General features: G+C 43.1%; 1 protein-coding gene across 3 annotated transcripts in view; it reads right to left on the bottom strand.

Annotated features, from left to right (window-relative positions):
* LOC111223718 (serine/threonine-protein kinase N1-like) overlaps positions 1-25,802 on the bottom strand; it is a 33,424-nt gene extending 7,622 nt beyond the window's left edge. The window contains exons 1-12 of one of the 3 annotated variants that reach the window (XM_022747963.1): positions 25,323-25,802; positions 7,835-8,135; positions 7,075-7,220; positions 6,837-6,957; positions 5,448-5,593; positions 4,238-4,451; positions 3,943-4,137; positions 3,711-3,820; positions 3,072-3,215; positions 2,846-2,921; positions 853-994; positions 449-539 (exon numbers count right to left, since the gene is read on the bottom strand). In XM_022747963.1, the coding sequence (XP_022603684.1) occupies positions 449-539; positions 853-994; positions 2,846-2,921; positions 3,072-3,215; positions 3,711-3,820; positions 3,943-4,137; positions 4,238-4,451; positions 5,448-5,593; positions 6,837-6,957; positions 7,075-7,220; positions 7,835-8,135; positions 25,323-25,346 (1,710 nt within the window). In that variant the 5' untranslated portion in view covers positions 25,347-25,802. Of the gene's footprint in view, positions 1-448; positions 540-852; positions 995-2,845; positions 2,922-3,071; positions 3,216-3,710; positions 3,821-3,942; positions 4,138-4,237; positions 4,452-5,447; positions 5,594-6,836; positions 6,958-7,074; positions 7,221-7,834; positions 8,136-10,825; positions 11,196-25,322 lie in introns of those variants that run through there. The other 2 variants (XM_022747962.1, XM_022747964.1) reach the window with 2 other exon arrangements.
* Between the last annotated feature and the right edge of the window lie 688 nt (positions 25,803-26,490).

Genomic DNA, 26,490 nt, shown 5'->3' with positions numbered 1-26,490 from the left:
TTCCTTCTCCCCTCTTCTTTCTTTCTCTCTCTCTCACTCTAGAGCACTTCATCTTTTCTCCTTTCCTCGGCCACATTATCGCCCTCTGCAGATTGTGTGTTCTTCACACTGGGAAACTAACACGGATTTGGCCTTGATCAAATTAAAGCTCCCCTCCATCCAATTATGTCTCATTAAAGCTGTCTCCTTGAGTTTTCAGTTCTCTATTTCTCTAATTATTCATCCTCTACTTTCTCCCTGCTGTCAGGACCCTGTCTTAGATTTCACTGCAGCTCACGGTGCAGTGGCCTATGACTGGAGCACTGTTTCCAAGCCAAAGGCTGCAGGTAGGAACTGAGCAAAGTAGTAACATGATAGTGTAAAGATTCCCATCTTTCCCCTGTCTGAAAATCCTCTGTCTGCTTCCCTTCCTCTTTGGCCTTCGTCCCTCTCTTCCCGTCTCACTCACCGAGAGAGCCGGTGCATCCACCACATCTCTCCTGATCTCAGGCTTGGGAGGAGAGTCGCTGCCCAGGTTCAGCTTCTCCACTGAGATTTCTCTGCAACGCAAACAAACACAAAAATCTGATTTTAAGTTGCACAGGCACAAATAAAAGCTCTTCGCTGACAATGAAAATCAATTGACGGTGTGGAGGAAAACGATCAATGTGTGAAAAAGAGGAAATTACTGTGCATGAATACAGTGTTGTGGATTCAAACGGCTATACGCAACAAATAATAGTTTTCTGTGAAAATGGTTCCTGAATGTAGGATTTAGTTTAAACACTTAAATGTGCTTCAAATCAAAAAGTAATTAGATGCACTTTGAAGTGGTTGTTGTCAATCAGCAGGTACATACTGTAGGTTACATACCCCGTGCTGTGTGCGAGTGTGTTGCTTGTGAAACTGGGTGTATAGGCAGATGTGTTGCTTCCACTGGGGATGGCGTTCCTCAGCAGGCGGACCCAGGTGGCGATGTCCACGTTCATCTGGCGAGCACGCAGGAAGGCTTTACCTGAAACACACACAGCGGATAAACTAAAAGTCAAACATTAATACAGCGACGACTCATTTCCGTCTGTGTGTATCCATTCATGCAAACTTCAGCACCTGATGGTGTCCTCCTGTAGCTTTTAATGATGCGAGACAACTGAGCTGTGTCATGACCTGGGTTTGCACTTCCTGTGAATGTTTATAATCCCAGTTCCAGAGAGTACCGGGAGCCATTAACACTTTATCTGCGGCAGCGCTTCTCAACCGTTTTGGCTATAACCCCCTCTGAACGTAGCAGGCATTAAGCATGGCGCGCAGGATGGGTAAACCGCTCCGTTTAGGTTGTTGTTCAATTATCAGAGTAAGTAGTTTCTTTCCTATCTGTATTCACGAGCGCGGTCTTTCATTTTGAAAGCATTAATTCTTTACGTTCAGATTTTGTAATGCTTTCCTTTAAACCCCCTGCCCTCTCTCCCTCTCTCTCTCTCTCTCTAAAACATCCCCTGCTCGAACACAAATTTCCTCTGCTGCTGCTCTGAACCGTTCGTCTGCACTCAGACTGTTGCTGTGGTTCACTTTGAGTCCTTGTTCTCACACTCAGGCTGCTTCTGTGCACTTGTGAAACTTCTGCTCTCCCCCTCTGCTCTCACCCTGTATGAGGTTGACCAGTGAAATCAGCATTGCCTCACTGCGGCTGCGTTTTGCCTTACTTCTTACAGACAGTTACTATCCAGCAGATCGCTATATCATATATTATAAATATTTTATTTTAATTGTGCTATTTCTTTCTTCATATTTAATTGATAAAGTCATAATTGCAGCATGGAGGAGTGACTCAGGTGGTAGGTCGCTGATCCCTGGGTTGGCGGTTTGATCTCCCAGATTCCTTCAAGAGAGTCATCCGACATAAAAATACATCCATGATGATATGCTTGGCTTTCAAGTGTTAATTACTCTTAATTATGCAAACACTGTTGCTAGGTGACACACGATAAAATGAACTCTGACGTATTTCTCTGCTATCCGCAGTGTTTTCAGTGTTTATGAATAACAGCAAAAAGTAGCTGGTTCACACATGAAGACAGTGGAAAATAGAAGTAGCTTATATGAGCTACACTTATTTTCTAAAAACACAACAGGTGAGATCATATCCGTTTGTGTCTGATACTGATAAAGCTACAAGGAAATCCTGTTTGAGTTGACTTACAAGTTGAGTCACAAATATTATTCCAATTTATTCTAATCTCAGTTTCCTGCTAAGCGAATATATATATATTATATATATATATATATATATATATATATATATAATATAATATTAATAATATTAATAGCATAATTAATTAAATTAAAATAATAATAAATAATAATACAATTTTATAACTTAAAAAATATTATTCTAATATAATAATAACTGATGTATATTACAGTAATTCAGTGCCTTGCTAAAGGACACATTGACACATGGACAGAAAGAGACTGAAACTGAAACATCATTAATGGATGATCTGCTCAAGCACCTGAGCTACAGCCACACATTTACACACACATTGATCTGTTTCTTTTGCTCCTGATTCCCAATTTGCTTTAAATTGTCGCACTTCAGTTAAAACTTGTTAATGTCGTTAATTCAAAATTAAAATTTAACACATTTTTGAAGGCAGTAATTTCACTTTTAGTATCTTTCAAAGCCACAGTTACTTTTCTCAGATTTACCAAATCACCTGAACTGATTAAAAGACCAGAGGGAACCGTGTAAGACACCTGGTGCCTGGAAACAATTTCACCAGTGAACAAAAACATCAAGTGACTTTCCTTGAAGTCAGACTGTGAGTTTTGAGGTTTATGACAGAAGGCTGTCACTTGAACATACCGTGCTGTTTAGAGAAGACCTTCTTCTGCCTCTGGAGTCGTCGGCCTCTCTCTATCACCGGGTTAAAGAAGGTCACCTGGAACAACAACTACAGTAAGCGTGTGTCTGCAAATACAGGCTACAAGGAGCTGAGAATATTTCTGATGTGTTATTCCTATCAAACAACTCATAACAAGATGTTGATGGTTGACGATGTGTGTTTATTGTTGTTGTGTGTGTCCGGTACCTCAGCCAGCAGCAGCCCCCGCGGCTCCAGCTCCAGCTGGACTCTGTGTCTTTGGTTGTCCAAGAACTCTTCCAGCTTCAGGTACTTCAGAGCGCACAGGGAGCGGTAATCTCTCCAATACACAGCTATCTCCATCTCTCTGGACTAATCACACAAAACACACCAGGAATGTGACATGAAGACTTGTTCACTGGTCCAGCATCAATATTTTAGATTTTAAAACTCTAAGTCTGTGGTTCTGTTTCAGGATTACCATTAACGAAACAGGATCTAAACTAGAGACATTCTCATGACTCACAAAAACTCTGTGTCTAGGGCTGATTATTGTCGGCTTTTATCTTTGAAAATGTGAGAATAACACTTCTTATATATTCACTTATTTACATGGACTTGATGCATAATCAGCAGCTCATTTCCATTTTCTCTCCATTTTTCTACTCTCTTCAAAACAAAGCAGCATTCATTACAAGATCTTTTACTCTAAAACATGGTGATCAGTGTCTTTTTGCAGCATAAAACACAAGTACTTTTGGGTGTGTGGGGACATACATTTAGATTAAAACCGAGATTAGGCTGAATCACTCTCTCTCTGTGAGTTACACAAGACATGTAACACGCTGCAGGTTTACTGTATCTTACCCTCTCCAGTTCTACAGTGAAGGTCTGATCCCAGGCCTGTTCTCCAACTGTTCTCCAAGCCGTCTGACCCACCACTGTGTTCTCCAGCTTCAGCACTGCGCTCACCTCCGCTGTAAAACACAAGACGAAACGTATGATTAGTCCACATTATGATACATATTATAAACTGTGAACAACACAAATGTTTTATATTTGAGGCTTATCTGTTCAGAATAAGAACAGACACACTTACAGGAGAGCTCATCGGTCTTGCCGGGGATCTTAAGGCTCATGCTGCTGGTGCTGCGGCTGTAGAGGCCGCTCAGCTTGAAGGAGGAGCGTCCGTCTCCTGGAGAGTGAGAGGGAAGAACCACCGGGGTCCCTTTGCTCCGCCCTGGGATGACCTCCAGCAGCCCTACGCAGCCTAAAAGACGCACCTGAAGCGTACCTGGAAAAGGAAGAAAAGCCAAACTCAACACCTCCACAGTTATACTCATAAACGGACTGAGGTCAAAATGGAGACGTCTACGTGTGATTTCTGCGTCTACCTGTGAGAGGCGATGGTTTGCTCAGGGTGCTGTACTGGTTATGGACGTAGGGGGTGCTGTGACGGGAGCTGAAAGCTGAGGACGACGCCAGCACCAGCTCCTCCTTGATGAGACAGGCCTTGGGGTGATCCTCGGGGAGCTCCAGCAGCCTCTCCTCCAGAGAGCACCTGAGCAGGTCCAGGCGCTGGGATGACTCGCTCAGACCGCACTGAGCCTGCAGAGCACAACGAGAAGAAGATCATGGAGAGGTAGTTTTTTATTTTCTCTTTTCTTTCTTTTTCTTTCTGTAGAAATAGTATAAGCTACTAACAGTAAAAAGAACAATACAGGCACACAATTCAAATGCACTGATATGCAACAAAACATGTGAGATAGTATAATTAAGAGAAAAATGAATTATGTGAGTCTCATGTTTTGATGAGAAGCCTGACACCACTCTCATGTCTGTATGATAAATATGAAATTCACCCAGCACTTGTTAAGCTTAGCTTTGCACAAAGACTGGAGACGGGCTGGTCCTGCCTAAAGGTAACAAAATCTTAATTACCACGTCATATCTCATTCAGACTTTATTCCCTTTAGAGCCAGGCTGTTTCCACATTTCCAGTCTTGTCAAACCAACAGGTTGCTGGCTGTAGCTTCATATTTAACACACAGACATGACAGCGCTGTCCATCTTGTATCAAGTTTACAACCAAGTGTAAAATGAAAAGCTAAATAAATACATTAAAATGTTGAAATCATTACAAAAATGTAAATAATATACAAAATATTTATAAAATTTACAACAGCACAAAATGTGAAGTGCTCTGTACTTGGTGTGTAAACATTTTATGAGCATTTATCAGAGCACAACTGATGCTACATTGGAGCAACTGACTGCACTTATCATCAGGGTTCCCACAACTTCTTAAAACATCAAATTCAAAGTTTTCAAGGCCTTTCCAGGTCCAATTACCTCAAATTCAAGGACCCAACACAGCATAGTTTGAGACACGACTCAAGGTTAATTAAAGTTACAACACGAAGAATTTCTATAATGAGAAGTAACTGGCTTTATAGAGGCTCACAGACAATTAAAAAAAGAGAGAGGCTTGAATGTGCACACGCTTCTTTTGTGCTTCGTTCCAGTGATGGCAAACTATGTGGGATCTCGTGGGAACCCTGTATTATTTTCTAAACCGTGTAATCTCCCCCTCCGTTCTCTGACCTCAGCCATGGCCTTCTTGTCTTGGACCTTTCCTGCACCCAGCAGTCGCAGCATGTTCTTGGCTCCCTCGGCCATGGCGTGCTCCACGCGGTAGTGATGCCACAGCTCCTCCACACGCAGCTCCGTCCCACACAGGTCTGGTTTACCTGGTACACGGTGTCAGCTTTAGCACATAACATATGAACAGCAGCAACATGCAGAGGAGATACAGTGAGGTTTGTACCCCCTCCCATTGCATAAGTCAGAAACATGACTTGATTTTAACTATTAGTTTTTCATAACTTTCATTTCTGGCACCATATTGATGCAACATTGTTTTTGTTGGGAAAATAAATTATTGGGTAGAATACAAAGAAACTGTTCTAATATTAACTGTTAAACCTGCAACAACTGTCGACTGATAGGCTGTGAACACAACACTGGTCTTTTATCTTTACATTTGCCTATTAACACATCCAGCAGCCAGGAAGCAACATCAGCATCCATAGGAAGACATGTTGCTGGCCACCTGACGAATGAAGTAAGTCAGGTATTCACTTTCTTTTGGCTGTTTTTGGTCTCCACCAGCTCCTGAGGGAAACATCTGGCTCTTTAACTGCTAAATGATCAGCTACCACGTAGTTGCTGACGTCTGGTGCAAAGCAGGTAAGGTACAGTGGGTTTTTAGAGCCATGTCACTCTGTTGTGGCCATAAAAGATGCTAATGAGAGCGGTGAGAGTGAACCAGAACAGTGAAGCTGTGTGTCATAAAAACAAAGATGAACAAACAAGTAGTCATGCGATGTTAATATAAAAACACTGATTACAGCAGCTTCAAAAGCAGAGGGATGAAGAGAGAGCATGTGGAGAAAAATAAAGGAGAACGGAGAGAAAACCGACTCATTAGAGGCATATGTCTAAATCAGTCAGCTTGTTGTCCTCTCCAGGATCACTGCTGCTCTTTCTGCTGGTCTGAGCTTTGTTTTCTCTCCCTGCTTATTCTCTCTTTCATCTCCCGACTCCTTCCTTCCCTCGACTTCACTCTGTCGTCATCTCTGACTCAGTCCTTTCAGTCTCACTCCCTTCCTGACTCCCCGCATCTGACCTGCCCCCTCTCTAACCTCTGTTAAATGAGGCATGGCTTTTAGTTGTTGGGCAACATCAAGGGGATGCAGGAACATCAATAAGGCTCTAACCTGGGAGAGTGAGAGGGCTGTAATGGACAATGTGTGTGTGTGTGTGTGTGTGTGTGTGTGTTTGAGCTGGAAGACTGTACACTGTTACGTTCTAAAGCAAGAATTGATCCAGCCGCATCATAAAATATGCAGTGTGTATAAGCTGAAAGAGTGGCAGGTGGGATGAAAGAGGAATTGAGAGGATGAACATAAAAAACAAAGGAATGATAGGTACTTTGGTTCTCCTCAGACTGCTCTGTGGCCTGCATGGCCTTTCGGATCTGCATGCGGATGATGTCGATCTTCGTCTTGCTGTCCTGCAGCATCTGCTGAGCCGACTGGAGAAGCTTCTTGTCCTGTGGAGGGATTTAAATAAAACAGGAGGTGATCAGGGAGAGGGCAAAGGAGCACAGACCAAATGTTACAGAGTCTGTAGTGCAGTAAAGTAAAAGTAACAGCTGACGGTTGAGTACCTTGCTACCTCCATTGACATAGATTGGAATCATGTTTTCTGCTCCCTGTTTGACCTTCAGCTCAATGTTTAGCTGCCGCTCCAAAGCCGCGATGCGGTGCTGGTTGGCCGACGTCCGACTGACCGACCCTGGAGACTTAGGGGTATCTGTCATTGGTTGGTTAGAGAACGGGTTACTGTTGATCATTGTTGTCCTCTGGCAGCACATAAAGCTAAAGACCAGTGATTTTACATGTTTTAGCCCGTTGTCCACTAAGCTGGTCTGAGCTTACTGATCATATACACAGAAGGATTTTAAGGGAGCCATATGTTTCAATTTATGAAAGCATGGTATGAAAATCATGATATGAGATGGATATAACCCATCAACGCAAACACTACATCTATTTTTAGCTATGCTATCTGCATTTTATTAAAATATGTTAATGTGACTGTTGATTCACTTGGATTTATTTCTCACCAAAGCAGGTTTTCAGTCTACAGGTTTTTCCCAATAACTGAAACCAATGTCTGCAGAGAAGGTAAATAAATTAAAAAACATATCATACATACTCTGGAAATTTGTCACCACTGATAAAAAAAGTGCATGTGATGTGTAGTGATGGGATAAAACATGTAAAACCACTGGTTTGATCTTTTGGTGTAAACTATGAATAAATGATGGTGTTATAAATATGTTCCAGCTGCTTCAAAGAGAACAACTGCTACATCACACAGCGCCACAGTAGCTTGTAAAAACCACTTCTCCATGGATACGCTACCTTTGTTGTCATTGGGGCCTTTGACCACGATGTGTGCGTCAAGCTCCTGCAGCTGAGCGTGGAGGAACTCCAGCTTGCGCTTGGAGCTGCGGAGCTGCGAGTCCACCTGCTGGGCATTCCTCTTGTCGGTGGTGGCCCTGCGCAGATTCTCCGCACCCTCCTTGATCTTCAGCTCCTTGCGGATCTCCCTCCGGATCCTCTCGCGGTGCTCGTCCAGGCGCTGCTGCACACTGGAGTCTGAGAAGTCCGAGTTTTGGTCCAGACCGAGCTGCTGGAGCACCGACAGCCCACCTGGATCACTCTGAGGAAGGAGAAAAGGAGGAGGGTGAGATGGTTTAGGAGAGGCCAAAAAAGAAGGAGGTGGTGGCAGTACACGAGAAGGAGTCAAAGGAGATGTTGTTACTTATGAAGAACATAAGAACAAAAGTTAAACTATATTTAGCCCACTGTGTATGAGGGGGATTTTTTCAATTTGAGTTGAAAGAGAAACTGATTCAGAAGGGTTACATCTCCAGCTGAGCGCTGCTGGGCTGATATTACGACAGACAAAGCTGGGAACAGTCATCCTGCACAGTTCTGACCAAGTGAAGCACCGTGGGATGAAAGGAGGCGGAAAACAGCAACTCTGTGAGTGAACCGACAACATGCCAAACCTGCCGAGCTCAGACTGTGAGGCAGCATCCCAGCAGAGGCAGCGCTTAAGTGTGTAAAGAGCTGAGTGCTCACATCAGCTCTCCTACTGATCAACACTAATCAGATTACAGCAGATTAGAACAGCATTAATACAGACTAAAATCAATCAGGGTCTCGTCTGCTTCTGGATGGGTCACAAGGAAACATAAACACAAAGAGTGTATATGTAACATCCAAAAATGTAACACAGATGTGCAAAAATAATCGTCAGTTGTGTAACCGGTGTTGCATGCAGTGTGGCTTTCATCATAAAACACCCAGATTTTTCATGAGTGATTTTTTGACTTTGTTTATCTATAATTTGATGTGATTTCTGTTGCGAGAAGAAGACCACATGCAGTCTGAAGTAAACAGCAAATGCAGCTCAGAAATGCTTCCATTAATAGAAATGAAGAGGAAAAGAAAGACAGAATGCACAAATAAAATATCTGTTCAATATTGTAATTACAAAAAAGAAAAAAAAGTTAAATTTAAAGTTTTTTTTTTTTTACTGTGGTAGCACCCATTGTATTATTCTTTTCCAAAGTGTTTTTGCTGTAAGCTCCATCTGCCTTACTCTGTGACTCGACATATTACCCCGTGTTGCGATTTGAATCACGGAGTAACATACAAGCGGCGGAGATCAGACAATGACTCACTGCTGTGAGTCCTGACAGTCTGGTCCTTTGTCGTCATCACAACTGAAGCCATTAAACTGCCACATCTAACGCTGGCTAGATCCCCCTCCTTCATTTAAATAAGGGGGGGGGGCGACAACACCAAATGTGTGGGAGATGCCTCTGACTCAGCAGGTGTTGATATAATATATAGCGAGTTATTCTAACAAGCTTCAACAGACGTCTTAAATCATTCAATCACTGCATGTCACCCTCCCCCACCCCCACCACCCCGCTTTTGTTTCTTGCCTCTTTTTTTTACTGTTTTCTGTGAAAATTCTGTCAAATAAAGGCAAAAAAATCTAAAAAAAACCCCCAAAAAAACAGTTTTCATCCATATTAAACATGAATTGCTAAACTGAGATGTCACCACTAACCCAGATATAAAAGGTCACAGAGGGTTGAACCCAAGACAGGGGACAAAACAATGTGAACACCAGCAGCACCGCCATGTTACAGGTCTCTACAGTCACCAGCTCTCTGAACATTATAAGGTTTACAAAAGAAGACTGTATCTTTCAGAGCAACTGCATTTTATCTGTTGTTTATGTTCATTTGTCCATATTTTACCATATACAGAGAGAAGCACACATGTTCTTTATAAACCTATTGAGCCTGGAGGTGTCTCACATTCATTTAATGTTGTGATATTAGATCTCATCAGATCATACGTGCGCGCGCACGCACACACACACACACACACGTACACACACTCGGGACAGTGAGGACTGTCCCCTCCCCTCTGACAGAGTATGATGACGGGGTGCTCAGGGCCTTTCACTGCACCGTGCAGCCAGCCATCCAGCTTAGCAGATCTGATTACAACTTCTTAGGTCTCTATGTCCATCCAGCTACATGCAGGCTGGGGCTACAGCTCTGCTCTCATTAAAGCCATAATCCTTCTGCAGCACAATACAGTACAACAGTCAGGCTCGGCCCGAGCAGCCAACCAAACCACATGGAAAAAGGCCAAGTGCTTGCAGGATTTTAACTGCTGCTTTAATGCAATGTTATGTCATTGCACAACTCTGAGGCAATGTAATTGAACATGTTTTCCAAACTGCTGCTAGAACAAGGTCAGAAAAAGGAATAACAGTGCAGAAATGTATTATTTTAGAAGAGTTTTTTTTTTTTTTAAAGGAATTTGATGTGGAAGAAACTCATCACATCTGTCATCTTTTTAAAGATGTAAACAGACACTGAGACTGCTGACAGAGACATGAACATGTATACATATATACGGTATATATCATCCTGGATGTGGCCTGAGAGGTTTCTGAGTGTGAGCAGCAGCGGACACCACAGCTATTCAAGGCAGAAGAGAGAGCAGAGGCAGTAGCACACCATGAACGACAGGAAGGGAGAGTTTGTACCGTGACGCACTCCTGTTCAACACAATACAACTTAATCCCTGGTGTTTTACAACAAAGCAGCTCTGGAGCGAGGTGCAAGACAGATCGCACAGTGGGGCAAAATCACAACAGCACACAGGAATGAAAACTCGCAAGTGCTTCGCTGTCTGATAGGAGATGTTTTTACAGGAAGCGAACGAGGAAGCCGACAGAAAAGAGAAGGGCCATAGAAATGGATGGAAAGAAAAAAGGCGGCCATGTTGAGGCCTGCTCAGTCTACAGTTGCCTACCAAAGACTCTGTGTCACTCTGCTCAGTGGGTACCAGGGAATCAAGTGGTTGATCCCCTGGCAGGTCCTCCGGTACGTCCTCACTGGCCATGTTTGGCCTGGCTCTGGCTTCACTCCCCAGCCCCCTCCCTCCGCTGTCTCACACACACACACACACACACTATCACACACACACACACTATCACACACACACCCAACACTGACAGCAGTGCCAATCAGGCAACACCGAGTGCTATTCCTGCCTCCTCAAAATCCAGGATGTCCTTCCCGCCAGGAATCAAAAGCCAGTCTAAATCCGGAGCGAGTGAACGAGGCGGAGGAGAGGAAGAGAGAACGGCATACTCTGAGCCCCACCTCGCTGCTTCCTGTTCTGCTCTATGCCAGATAGAGACTGAGGCGTCATGCACTTTGTACAGAAACACACACACACACACACACACACACACACACACACACACACACACACACACACACACACACACACACACACACACACACACACACACGGGTGGTTTTGTAAGTGTGAGAGCTCACAGCCACTCTGCTTCCTGCTACTGGGTTTCCAATGCTGACAGACAGGCTGTTGTGATAGATTGTGGTCATATAAAATGGACTATCAGACCATGTATATCTTGTATGTGTGTGTGTGTGTGTGCCCGTGGAAGTTCAACATATATTTATATATACATATACACACACACACATTTTTACCTGCAGGTCTGTGTTTGCTTGTAAATGAGAAGTGGTGAAAAATAAACCACACAGAGATAAAAGGTCAAAGGGGCAAATCATTTCCCGCCATGATGTACTTGATAGATCCTCTACTGTAGGGGACCTGACATCTAATTGAGCTGTAAAAAGGATGAGGCTTCACTTTCCTCACAAAAGCATCAATTTACAAATGAAAAGAAATTGTAAAAAATACAAACGTAAAAAATGCAGCATCCGCGCACTGAGTCCTGTGACGTCCCCTTGACGTAACACTGCGCCATACGGTCATGAAGTGCACACAGAGAGGAAGAGATGGTTGTTCGCCTGCTGCGTGCGAGTCCACTGGAAGATGAACTGCATTTTTACAAGCTGGCATAACAAAAAGCAGAACAACAAGCTGAGTCGTCACCTCCGAGACACGAGTGAGCACAGATCACACACACAGGCAGCACCGACTGATCCCAGACCCCTCGACCTTGTTCTGGTGGCTACAGACTGTCCTCTTCCTGTCAGTAAGGGCCCCACACAGGACCATGGCTTTATCTGACTCTCAGCGGTGCGGGGGTCACTGACCCTCCGAGCCCTCGCTGTGTGGCAGATGGCCCTCCCTGGCTCCCTATCTGTATCTGTCGAAACATACACGGTTACATAAAAGGAAACGCACTCATAGACAGAGAAGGTGCAGCATGGCATTCAAAAAAGCCACCAAAGCATGTCTAATTCTTCTTCTTCACTCACACTGCTATAGGGGAATAGGAAGTGAAATAACACGAAGTTAAGTCAAAATATGCAAAACATGGCAGTTGCTCTTGCTTGACATCATTTTGATAAAACAAATAAACGATGTGCCCCATATCTGTGGGCAGGTAGTAAAATATCGCCTTACCGAGCAGCTGTGACTCTGAATACTTCCCGTGTAATGTGGACTGGTGGCTGCAGAGTTAGCAGCCCCCATGCATCCATACTGTCTCTCACCTTCACAGATACGGTTCAGCTCTCATCATTACTAGCTGGATTCTTAAAACCTCAAACACAAACACAAGCTGCAGTGATGCCTGTAGCAGCAAACTGTCTCGTTCATCGTGTCTGTGAAATAGATACAGTTACTAAAACGGTGCTGACCACAGTATCAGGAACTAAGATCACATCGGTTTATAGATACCAGCTCTTAAAGTTACAGTCTCAACCTGTTCACCAGGTTAGGGCTGAACCACAACACACATTAACAGCTAATTTTCTCCTTTTATTTCCCTTAATCATCTTATGATTATGATTCATCTTATGATTAAGGGAAATAAAATGACTGTCTGACAGTTTCATTAATATCCAACATTAACTGGTGCCAACGCTTCACTGGAGCTATATAATGTTTACTCTGAGTGAAATAATATTATCATTCATTTAGAGTCATGCATCTGTCCATGTGATGAATGTTAGGCCAATATTCACTCTTTTAGCTGCTTTGCTCTCTAGACAGAAAGATGCGGCTCTTTAGCTGCTAAACGCTTCACTGTGTTCACCAGCTAGTCGCTAACTTTGTCTCTCTGCTGATCGGTGCTTGGCAGGTTCCTGCAATGAAGTTTTTCTTGGGGTTTTTTTGTTGAAAACATCTACTTACTGCAGACGAAAACCACACTAATGATCGATAAAGATACTGAAAAAACCCTGCAGAGATGAGGAGAATTGCAGAGTTAGGTTGACGACTTTCACATACAAATAGTCATCTGATCCTCTGTCAAATTAAAACTATTGATCATTGTTGCTTAGATATAAAAATGTAGTTAATTTTGGTGGTAAACCGCATTAAATTGCACAATAAAAAAAATTCAAATGTGCACTTATTTATGCGTCACAAAGACCAGATAGACAAGTGAACAGTGGTGTTGGCAGGTTCAAGACGTTGCATGATGCAGAATTCAATTTCAGCATAAAAGATAAAGTCATGTTGAGCATCGCTGTCAGCTTTATTTGAGAGTGCTGGCTTGAACTGATTTGCTAGTTTTTGTAAAAACAGAAATAGGATAATATGAATTTAATCTAAAAATCATATTCACGTGTGTAAAAGAATGCAAATGGCATGGGGCTGACGTTGCATTTGTATTTTTGTTATATGAAGAAATGGGAAAAAAAAAAAAAGTCTGAATCCGCTGACTCTGCTCTTCGGGCTGAATATTTTAGGGAGGTGGGGGAGGGGCGAACTGAGCGGAGAACCCGGAGAGAGACGGACAGAGAGAGATAGTTTTTGAACGAGTTTGGAGTTGAAGATGCTGTTTTTGTGGGAGAAAATGAAGCAAAAGCAAAAACATATTAGAGACAGAGACATATGAAATGATGATGTGCAGAAAAAAAAAAAGATACCAAACATTAGCAAGGTTAACGTTATTTAACTAAAGCGACAAAAACAGCAAAAACAAGGGTAAAGGCGCCTGTATATTTCATCAGGAGTGCTTGATGGATGATCGAACACCCCCCCACATCTTTCTGAACTACTTGTGTCACCTTTTCGTGACAGTGCAACACTACGAATCCTTCCAGAAGAGACTATTTGAATATATGCGCCGTTATCACCACCACCTTCGAGCCCGGCCCGAACAGCCTGAACACCTTTGCCTTCTGATGTGGTCGGACAGCAGATCATACAAACTTCTTCTTTTCTGGTATAACCAAGCCGTTAAAAGTCATGGCATATTCAGTCATGCTGAAAACACAAACTGTCAAAGCTCTGGCAGTCCTGTTCTCGCTTTTGCAATGTTATGATTGTGTGAAAACATGCAGCTTTAGTGTGTCTAACACAGGGTTGGGGTCTGCTGTTTGCAGGTCTTAAGGCTGTAATCAACATATCTTTTGTTTTCAGGGGAAAACCTGCTGCCGAGGAAAATGAAAATGAAACAATTTCTCTCCGTCATGTTGATTTATTGCTATTCTCACATCTCTTAAAATCTGCAACACCCTTCATCTCCCCCTGTTTGTATTTTTTTTCCCCCATCTCTTTACACCTTTTCCCCTTTCCCTCTCGCTCCTGTTTTTCTTCTTCTTTATTGCCACCAATCTGTCAAGCATTATCCTGTCACAAACTCTGGTTAGCAGACTTCTGCCCGGTGCTGCCGGTGGGTGACAGAAAGCCATCCCTCTGATTAAGTTTTAATGGCCCGTCAGCTCATCTTGCTGTGCCTGTGCCTATAAATAGAGATTAAGTCCATTTTGTTGTAGTAGAGATGGTGGGGGAATGCTCCAGTTGCCAGCCCTAACTCTGTCATACGGTTACTCATTCATTCACTTACCCACCAACAACTGTAGTTCACATGAAGCAATAATAATGATGGGGCTTGGGAGTGGACTTTTAACCTAATTGTTAATATAGCGTTGCCAAAAATAACCATCATTTAATAAATTTACCCTGAGCCAAATATTGCATGGAGGGGTGTTTTTGTAAGGGAACAGGGGATTAAGATTTCCAGGAAGTTCCTGTTGATGAAAATATGTTTATTAGCGGGAAAATATGGATTACACAAGTTCATGGCGTGAGCTTTCGCATGAGTGGATGTGGCTCTTTTTTATTATGTGTCACCTTGAAGATGCTCCAAGTGTCACATATTGTTGGAAGCTGCAGAAACAAATGTGACCCCTTGAACTAGTTGTTCAAGGAAGTGGCAACCTCAGGAGAGCAGAAAAGGACTGTGGTTTATTAAGAGAGGCAGAGGAAAACATGACTTCAGCGGTCCAAACTGGACGCTCGCCACAACGTGAAAAGACGGAGAGAGAGAGGGAAAGAGAAAGAGTAAAGTTAGGAGGTCATTGTTCTCTTAATAGTGCCATTCATTACTGAAATGGTGTGTATGTGTGTGTGTGTGTGTGTGTGTGTGTGTGTGTTACAGACTGAAACACAGCTTGTAAAAGAGAAAGCGAGACAGAATTTGGGAGTAGAAACACACGTTAAAATTCTCCTCACATCCTGATGTCTGCACACAGCCTCCTACAACACGCAGTGGATGGGATTTGGGTTAAGAAGGGGGGTGAGGTGGGGGTGTTGTTTGGAGTTTGGTGGGGGGTGGGGGGGGCACAGTGAATTCCAATTAATCTCTCTAAACACACACACTGCACAGCAGATAGAATAAACTGACGGATACCAAATGAAAAACATAAATAATACACATGGACACATGGAGGAAAAGCTTGAACATGCAGAGACACACACACACACACACACACACACAGGACTAATATACTGTAACTGCTCATAAAAAATAAAACAGCAGTGTAAGACAAAGTCATCTGGATACTGTGAGTGCTAACAGGAGGAAATGTTGCTGCTCATTATGCCAACACAGCAGATCAGAGGGAAGTCTGCGTACTACAGAGTTAACTTCAGGACATTGCCACACTCAGTGAGCAGACTCTTATGTGGGTGAGTGGGCCAGTTCGACTGCAGAGCAGCAGGGTTAAACGAGACTTCGGTCTCAACAACAGTTTGGTGAGTTATGGGTTTTGTAATTTGTACTGATTGACAAAGTCAAATATCATAGCAAGCCAATTAGCTTAGCTTAGCATAAAGCCTGGAAAGGGTGACAAAACATATCTCTAAAGATCATTAATCAACCATATTATATTTCTTTTGCTTAATCTTTAGTGTGGAAACAATGACTTCTCTTGTTTAAGGAACTTGTTTAAACAAATAACAAATATAAACAAAATCATCAAGTTACTAAACCCAAATTCCCAGCTGATATCAAGTCTTATGTTACAAATTCAACTCTGGCCCTCTATGAATGAGTTAACAGCTTACAGAATGTACCTTGGACTATGTGTGTTTCCCGTTAATCCCTAAAATCCCTCATATTCCAGAGGAAATTCTGTTGCCAAATCTCCTTTTGCCATTTTACAGTGCATCACGGCTGTATGTATATCCTTCTGTGCAACCACAGCTTGATGAAAGCATCACGTGCGTGAGCGAGAGCAGACGATTCTCCCGGTCTGAGCAAACAGGAGAAAGACTGTGTTGAAGGTTAGGTGAGAAAGACTATTCTGTGTGTGTTTCAGTGCACATCTGTCTGCATGCCTGCGTCTGAGGCGGCGTGTGTGCGTGTGTGTTCCAGCAGTGTCCGCTCCACAGCTGGGGAGGAGCAGATCACCATGAATGGCATCTTTGTGAAAGAGTCGATCTTCTCAAGAGACTTCAGTGAACGCTTATGTTTGTGTTCCCAGCTTTGTCCATTGTGAACTCTGCGGCAACAAACAGTCGCTCTGTGCAGGCTCCTGAGGAATAAGGCAACGTAAACCCCCCAGTGAGAAAAGCTCTGCGGTGCACACACTTAATCTGCTTCTGTCATGCATGTAACAGAGGCTTGCGCAAATGGGACAGGTGAAGGACACTGAAACAAAACGACAAAAATACAATTTTGCACACTGAGCAGAAACAAAAGAATTTCTGAATAGTTATCTGCTCAAGCAATCAATGAAGCTGGTACATTCTGATGTGTTTACAATAAACAAAAACAACAGTCAAGTGCAGCCAATGACCAGGTCAGAGGTAAAAGGGTCCCTGGACTTGAATCAAACAGACATTGCCCCCTGTTCTCCAAATGCTCCAGTGAGCACTACCTGCATATAAAAAAGGCAGCAAACAGAGTTGTTGACCTACAACAGTCAACCTGGATAAGGGTGTTACTCAGAGGAGAACTAATGAGACACTTCATGGCTCTACACTTTTAACCACCGTCGTGCTCTGGATTTTATGTTTCCAGATTGGGCAGGTGGGTGTTGGAAAGGAAGATCCATCTGTTTTTTTTTTGCCGCTGATCCAGAGTTGAGGCGCAGTGGCAGCAGGATAAAAAAGATAGTCCAGAATCCCTTTCTGCATCGATGGTTTCCAGCTCCTCCTGGGAGATGCTGAGGCATTCCCAGCCCAGATGAGCTACATAATCTCTCCAGGAGGTTCTGGGTCTACCCCAGGGTCTCCTACCACTCGGACGTACCCAGAAAACCTTCAATGAAAGGCGTCCTCAGCTGACTCCTTTCAAAGTGAAGGAACAGCGATTCTACTCTGAGCTCCCACTGGATGTCTGGATGCTTCCCTAGGGAGCAAACTCATTTTGGCCTTCCAGCTCAGCCCCCTCTTTGTCACAACGGTCAGGAACAAAACCTGCATTACTGCTGATGTGCTGAAAAAAATGGATTGCCCCCCCAGAGGGCCCACCACCTGCAGAGATAGGCATCAGAGTTGGGTGTCATGGCAATAGGAGAGACCTAGGCATGCCAACCTCTGGCACTGTAGACTGGCTCTAGGAATGTGGAACGTCACCTCTCGGGTGGAGAGGAAGATACATACAAAACAGGCAATCTGTGTGGGAGAGCTGGGGTTGTATATAAAGAGAAAAAACTGATTGGAGGTGTAAGATGACAAATAGGGAAGGTGGCAGTTAATAAAAGACAAATATAATCTTTCACACTGTAGTTGTTGGAGGACTTTTGACTGGAAACTGAACTAATCAGAACTCAGTCCTTGTGGCTTGACCTGCATAAAGACAGAAACCTGAATGGAGCAGACTGCAGTCTGAAAAAGTTGTTAAATGTTTGATGCCCAGTGTTTTCACATTTGGTAGTTACCAGCTTAAGTGTGAGGCACAGAGCGCAGTGCTGTGTGGCGGGGCCATGATGTCTGCTGAGAGCCCCGCTATGTAATGGAATGGCTGAGCAGGCACGATGGTAATGGACATGGAAAGCAGATTAAAAATGATTATGGCAGAAGGGCTGAGGGGGATAAGAGGTCCATTCCATAATGCAGATGATTATCCCTCTTTACTGATGCCGTTGATTACGATAGCATGGCACTCATAAACACAGGACAAGAGGAGGAAAAACACACACAAGCGGCACAAATGTTTACAGATTTGTGCTACTTTAATTACTGTATAATGGCTAATGAAAACAAGACTCCATTAGTAAAGGAAATGTGCTTTAAGGTCACAGCAGTCCACAGACAGCAGCGGCTCATCTGCAAATACCCAGCTGTTTACAGGTTTTTGATGTGTACCCAGACCTGGGTACATTGCAGTATTTAAGCGAAAAGGATAGAATTATTTTTCTTATTGTCAACAAATCCAGTAAAAAGAGCAAATCCAACAATGCGTTAAGTCTTCCTGGTATTCAATATGAATAATTTGTAACTTTCCTACCCTGTCTGTGGCTCTCAGCCCTAAGCCTATTGGGTCCTACTGAATATATATAGATCTTTAAAAACAGGTCACAAATATAGTTTTAGTTTTTTTTTTTTAGTTTTTTAAAAGGCAACTTCCTTAAACAAGCTTTGACTGCACAGAGCAGCAAGTTGACAACAACTCAACAGCTCATGATACTGCTCCAGCGCCCATGACAATTCACATGGCGGCAGTTGATGATGAAAGATGACATATGTCAACTTGTTAAGCAGCAGAACAACAGGCTGCACATATCTGTATAACTTTCTCTTCTCTGGACTTTCCCTCTGTAGACGCTGCATCCTTTTCATTAGACTATTTATACTCCTAGAGTTACAACTCTCATAATCTCTCATGCATTGTTCATGGTGGGTAAAAAAAAAGAAAAAGAAAAAAGAAGCCAAACTCACAATGGCACCTGGCCACTATTTGTGTCTCAGTATCTCTCAGTTCCAGCAATTCAGCCTTTGAGACTTTAATAACAACAATGGCTTCAGTTTGGGTTACACTCAGAAGGGTAGGCTTGTTGTTGGGCTACCCTGCTACTACCTCTGCCTGTCCCTCTCAAACAGGTAATAATAGCTGTATTTCTCCCGTCTGTCTCACTTTTATGGCCTCTGGGCTGACAGAACAGACAGTCCACTGTTGAGGGCAGCATCACGGCCGAGCGCGCCGCTGCTCCCATGAAGCCTCAGGTCTGTGCTTCCCTTAAACCCAACACCAGTCCCGCGGCACAACACACAGGCTATCACATGACCTCTGTGCGGTGGCGGGATAACTCATCTCAAATGCCTCAGGTGTAACCACAATCAGGTCACACAGCCCAGGTTCCTCTGTTTCTCTCTACTTCAGCTTCTACTCAAACAGCTCGTTTCAACCTCAACTTCTCTACTTTGTACATGATTTTACTACAAGTTTAAAATGCTTGGCGACCAACTACCGAGTTCTACTTTCGCTTCGTAGCCTGGTCACACCAGAAAGTGTCACAGCAAGATAAAAAAAATGTAAAATCTGCACGTGAGCTACTGTACATGCCGCGCTACCTGCTAACACGCTAATCACAAGTCACAACAGCTCCAATCGCTTCTTTCAGTTTTCTCTGTACTGTGCCGATGACTCCTTTCTGCCATTTTCTTCTCCTGGCTGAAACGTGGTTTCTTGCCAGGAGCAAGTGATGGTGATTGTCGTTTGACAAGAGCTTCGGCCATCATTGCATTTACAAGACGAGAGGTTATAATACATCCTACATCATCAGTGCTGCATCTTCAGGGCAGAGTGGAGGCTACAGTGAGTCACTTTCAGATAGTGACGAGCAGGTGAGCTGGTTAGCGTGCTAACTTCAGTAGAAGAAAAGACATGATAGAGACAAGAGTTAACATCGGTGTTGGTTCCCACCTCTGGAGACAGCTGTTGGTGAGTAAATGAATGAAGTTTGATGCTGAACTCACAACGTTTCTTCTAGACTGGTAAGTAAACAGCTGTTAATGCTAATATTGGTGATGTAGCAATAGCTAAACTTACAAATAGCTCCTTTAACCGATTCTACTTCCTTAATATCATGAAATTCAAATATCATCAGGTTTTCGGTCTAAGGCTCTAAATCAAAAATATCACATTTGATTTGGTTAGTATCGATCAGCTCTGCTTCTGTTCTGCTGATTCAATATACCCCGTCTTCTTGTTTGTCCCTTTTACCTCAGAGAGGTCTTTCTGTGACAAACCCAGGCTAAAAACCACAGTCTAAGCTATTTCACAAGCACCGCTGAGCCTCAGTGCCCACTAGCATTACAAAACTACTTTAGCAACCAATCAATGCTCGTTTCTCAGACCAACACATGGCTCCTAAATGGCTCCCTTCCTCTGTGACCTTCCTATCCCCGAGTCTTACTGACAAAATTACCATCTCCAGATTGAATTTACGATATGTTGCTCCTTCAACATAACACCATTTCTCCAACTTGTCCTTCTTAGCAACACATTCTTTAATCCTGTAATACCAACAATCCCTTAAAGCCCTAAAACACTCGCACAACCAGCTTAGAAAAAGCCAAAACGTAGCTGGGCACAAGTAACCAGTAGTTACATCTATTCTTCACGTGTATTTTCCCTGTAGTATTTTCCTTTATTTTTTTCCTTCTCTGGCTTGGTATCAATGATAACTAATCCTCTGAAAGCCTGGTGGGTGATGGGCATATAGCAACAACAGCTGGCGTTCAGACTGGTCAGCTGAATGGAAATGGATCCTTAGACTGGCATAGAAACACAGAGAGTCACGGATCCTCACTTGAAGGGATACTTGAAATTTTTCAGATTTTTTTTTTCTGCATTGGTATTTAAGATACCAGCTTTCCGCCCTGGCACTGGGAATTTCTGCCTGCAGCCTAATGAGTGATTTTAGGGTTAGACGCACTCATTGGTTTTTATTCATGAATGCCATTAAGATGTCCCATCAGTGCACTGAGGCTGTAATGCAGCAGTTATATGTTTGTCTGCTGGTATCTGGGGGAGAGACAGATCTGCAGACACAGTGTAATCCTGGATTCAAGCAGGAGGCACTGGATGTTTGGGGGGGGGGGGGGGGGGGGGGGGGGGGGGGGGGGGGGGGGGGGGTGGGGGGGGTTTGCATGTGTGTGTGTGAGCCTATGTGTGGGTGACTGAGGACACTAATGCTACCCTCGTAGGAGGTCAGACACAGTCAAGTCCACAGTTTCCTAATCCTATTATCCATAGCAGTGGCAGCTGGAGACACACATTATTGTGAGTGTGATGCAGGACATCATTGTGTATTATAACATGCGTGACACCATCAACAGATCTCGGTCAGCAGCACTTCCATATGAGTGTGCTCAAAAGTCTTCAGGTGCCATAAAAGAAATGGATGGAGTTGCTTCCTCTCTCTCTCGGACGATCAATAAAAAAGTAATCTGGAGTTGCCACAGAAGGAAGAAGCACCAGCTCCTCTGACTTGCAGAACTCATTCAGATGATAACGACAGGAAACCAGCAGAAATAAAGAATTCATGAGAGGGCGGCTGCAGAGTGTATAGCTAACTCAAAGTGTAGGTTATGTTATCAGCTCAGCGCAGAGCTCACGTCCTCAGCAGGAGGCTTGATTTACATTCCTTAAAGGCATCTGAAGGAGGAGAGGAAGGGCCAACAAATAAACAGGCTGCAAATTGATGAATGCAGGAGTGTCAGCGACAGGAACAGCACAGAAAAGTGCAGAAAAGCACCAACAGTTAAGCTACATTTTACATTGATGGCCTCGTTCTGTGCACATAGGGATGGGAGGGGGGATGGAGGTAGAGAGAAAGAAGAGAGGGTCATTTCAGTTGTTTTCCTCAGTGAGTCTGGCAGTCATGACCTCCAACAGGATGAGTGTCTGCAAAAGTACAGCCTTGATGAGCTACTCAGGAGAAATAAAGGGAAGAGCTCAATCACCACGGCGCTGTGCCTCGGTCCACTTTGACAGGTTCAGCCTATCACCATTACCAACGTGGGCCCTTGATCTCAATCAGCCGTTGCTCAGTGCCTGTCTGCAGGCCTGCAGTAATGATGACTGAACCCTCGTCATCGCCACAGAAGGAAGCTGAATTCGTCACACTGGGCAGAAAATGCTCAAGTGCAGCTCAGGCAATCATCTAGGAGATATAAATTGAGTCCTGAGGTCATAAACGTGTTTAAATGTATCATCAACATAGCAGGGCAAAAATAAATCAAGAGTTAATTGTATATGACTCATCACTACTGTGTAGAGTTCAGTGTACAAGTGTTGATCGCTCTGTGAGAAAATCTCTGATGGGAAAAAGTCTGAGAAAAATAACCCTATTGATGCCCTCTCTACAAATCTATAACTGAAAGTCTGCATTACAAGCTGGCGCAAGGTTTTAACCACTATGGGAAATGCAGTACCCATTATTTTTGGAGCTTGACCCCAACTAGAGATTAAAATGTGTAACTTGTAAGTTCCCCAACTTTGTGGAAGTGCAACACTTAAAGTGCTGGAGTGTCCTTTCAAATGTGCCGCTCTTATTGACAGGACACTTCTCAAGGATCAACCTGCAAAGATGTCTGAAAACATTATGGCAAAATAAATGTTGCATGTTTTCTCGGCGTAAACTGAAGTCATTTGTCTTGAGGACGTTTGGAAACATATATAAAAACAAAATGCTGTTTAATGATCCATATAGACACGTTCAGTATAATAACAGTTAAACAACTCTGGTGGCCATGTTACACCAGCAAACAATCCACAGCCACGCAGCACTATAATGAATCAAGTTCATTTTTTTTACCAAAACACAACAAAAATACCTATTTTGGTATATTACATTAACACCCAGCCAGAATTAATTATTACACAATATTTCTAAGGCAATAGAGATAATTATCATTGACTCAAGGTTGTCAAGATACCTCAAATATTTTCAATTATCATCATTTTTCTTTCGTACTCTTGAGGAGGACAAAAATGGCAAATTGAATCTTTGACTGAGGTACAAAGCTGCGTTTCTGTGACCGTCCCATTGGTGCAAGGCAGGACATGATGATGCACTATGACACATATTAGCTGTTGCTGTTGATCCCTGTGCCCGCACAGGCAACGCAGCTTTCCAAGAAACACTGCAGGCACCTTCCCTGTTCAGGGAAATTGCTAAATGTCAGGTAAGAAGCCAGTTTTCACTCACAACAAACGATTCAGCCACGTCAAATGGTTTGTGTAAAGGACGGAGTGTGAGTTGTCTGATTTATGGGCACTGCCACATTTTTTTTTTTTTTTTTTTTTTTTTAAATATCTTCACATTTGTTGCTTACTGGCTGCAGGAAAGACTTAAACCTGAACCCACACAGGTTGTAGACAGAAACAGGAAACATTGGTGGTTTGTGGTTGTAATTACAGCACATGCTGTCGCACAATCACAAATCTTTTTTTTTTTTATCTATTTCAGCTGTGTAAACCTTTATCAAGTTGAAGTGAGCAAAATTTTCTAAATATACAATAATATCCAGTGCACATGCTCTCTGCAGCAGTTTAACCTTGTGACACGAGTTACTAACCACAGAGGGATGTGCTGGCTCCTGGCACGAGAGCTCACCCTTAAATTTTTAACATTTTCCTCTGCTGTGTCGTGGGCTGGACTGACACCAGGGTAACTGTAACCCAAGCCCTCTAAATTAGACCTGAGGCTCTGACACCACAACGCCCTCCATGACTCAACTCTGACTACCTGAGGGCAACCGTTGTGTCACAAAAGGGAAATCATGTCATGTAATCTGTTTTAAGGGTATAGTGGAAACATGCTGTAGTGGTGATTTTACTAGTGAAACAGTGTTCACCCACTTTTATCTTTTGTGAAATAGAAATGCTTTAAAGTCGCATTAACATTGTAAGTGCAGTCTTCTGTCCTGCAAATACCACTGACTTTGTTTTGTCCATTGTCTGTTTGTATATGTTGATCACTGACGGGAGGTCACAGCAGGGGCACAGACGTTCGGCGAGGCAGCAGCAGAGGCAAACACAGTCTAATACAGTTTTACTTTCTGTCTTTAATGTGTCATACAGTCTAATTTACTACTGGCTTTCTTTCAGTTCCTAAAGTGGACAGTCATTAAAGGAGCACTCCACCCACTTACAAATGAAGAGCAGTTTACTCTTATTATGATAATCTATAACTGTGGTTCCAGCTTCTCCAATGTGAATTTTTTATGTTTTGTATCAATGTGAACTGAATATTCTTTGTGTATTAAACTTTCTGTTGGACATCTGAAGACGTCACCTTTGACTGTGGGAACTTCTGATGGATAAATATGTATGTGTATGAAAGTAATTGTTAATGGGCAGTACTCCCCAGCCTGTGAAAACAGTAGAATACTAATGTCTGTGACTCCTAGATAACCCTGGCTTGAGCTTGTGCTGCATTCATGTTGTTTCAGTAATTATGAGTCTCTTACAACCGCGTTGAAATTAAGATTGAAAAAATGTATTTCTCCAGCTTTGCAATCAATTACAAAGAAGTGCTTGAAAAAGCAAACGCACATTTTAAACTGGCCTGAGTTGTTGAATGATGTTAACACCCACAACTCACAAACGTGGGAATCTCTACCTGCCTGTTCCATATGAGTGCGGCTTTGGATACTACAAATTTTAACAGATCTGTGTTAAAAAATTTGGTGTGTGGAGTTTGAAAGATCTGGGCACTTACCAGGCATGTGAGGTTTAATAACAACATGCTACTGAGTTCTATTATGGAAACTGTAGTATCTAGCATTTTTAAAACTTAACCCATACTAGGGCCAAAAATTAGGATGCAGCATCAATTTCGCATCAAAAAAATCCATCTTTTACAAATGCTTACATCATTCAAGCTTAACACTAAATTGCCAGAATACCCCTTTAAAGGAACAATATCCCTCATCAGACATCAAAAACAAGGAGTTTCCATCACACACATCCTCCCATCACTACAGATATCAGCAATTAAAAAAAATCTTCAGATGTTTTGCGTCATTGCATCTTTACATGCACATGTTGAGCTCTAATATGCACATTGACACAGCAGCCTTGCCACAGTAATGAAAAAGTTGTCAAACTCACTTGTAGCTCGTTATTAGCCATCATGAGCCTCGACAGCCAATCAGATGGTGACTCCAGGTGACTTCTGTTAATGTACGTCTCACTTTACAGCCGAGGGATCATTGTAGACACGTCAAGTGAAGTCCTCCAGTGGTTAAACACAAGCACGGATGTCCTGAAATTTTTCTTAAAAAGGCGCAGTTTGATGTACTGAGTTGCACAATGTTAACATCGTGACGGCAGTGAAGAGCAGGTGAGCAGAGGAGAGAGGAGGAGACCATCACCTCCTAAAAGCAGGATGTCAACTCTTGGACTCTGATCTGCATCACGCAGTGCAGTGTGTCCTGTAGTTGTAAGAGAGCGACCGCTGCTGCAGGCTGTCTTCTCATCCTCAGTGAGGGAAACACTGAGAGGAAACCCGAAACCCGCCAGGATTCACCACCAGACTCTGCCCTGTTTATTTGGGGTAACTAAAGCCATCTTCCCCCGCGGCGGTGCACTCCTGTTCGGCTCTGCGGAAAGCTGAGAGCCGGTGAGTGATGCTGCTGGGGAGGGGGGAAACAAGTGTTAAGTCAGGTTGAGAATAAAAAATGTGACTTCCGGTTCTAACCTTCAACGTAAAACTTGAATCAATAAACGGACACAAACATTCTCCAGCATCAGCATATACATAATGTACCAGTGGTCCAGTAGTGGGCACACAGGCCTTACAAAGACTTGTTTGTGCAACCACATTTTTGGCTCTAGCCCGACGATGATTCAGTTAACGCATTAAGCTCCACAAAAAAGTAAGTTTAAGCTAACAGTTAGCTAACTTGTTGGTTAGCAAGCTACGCCACACTGGGTTCTTATGAAGCTAACCATATGTGAACTGTGGTTGAGTGCTCATCAAATTACAACATAGGCATATACATAAGGCATCAGTGGTCCAGTAGTAGGCACACAGGCCTAATAAAGAGTTGTTAATGTAACCACGTTTTTGGCTTTTTATATACAGTCTTTGGATCTAACTCTACATAAAAAGTAACTTTAAGCTAACAGTTAGCTAATTGTTGATTAGCAAGATACGCCGCACACAGTTCTTATGAAGCGAACCTTATGTGAGCGGTTGTTGGCTGTTCATCAAATTACAACACAGCTACTCAGTGAGGCATCTTTGTGGTAATTTGTAACATATTGTACATATATT

Source organism: Seriola dumerili, unplaced genomic scaffold (genome assembly GCF_002260705.1).
Source record: "Seriola dumerili isolate Sdu_G_001 unplaced genomic scaffold, Sdu_1.0 BDQW01000113.1, whole genome shotgun sequence".
Taxonomy (NCBI): Eukaryota; Metazoa; Chordata; class Actinopteri; order Carangiformes; family Carangidae; genus Seriola; species Seriola dumerili.
Note: the sequence above shows the minus strand (reverse complement) of the source record. Positions and strands in the feature narration are given on the sequence as shown.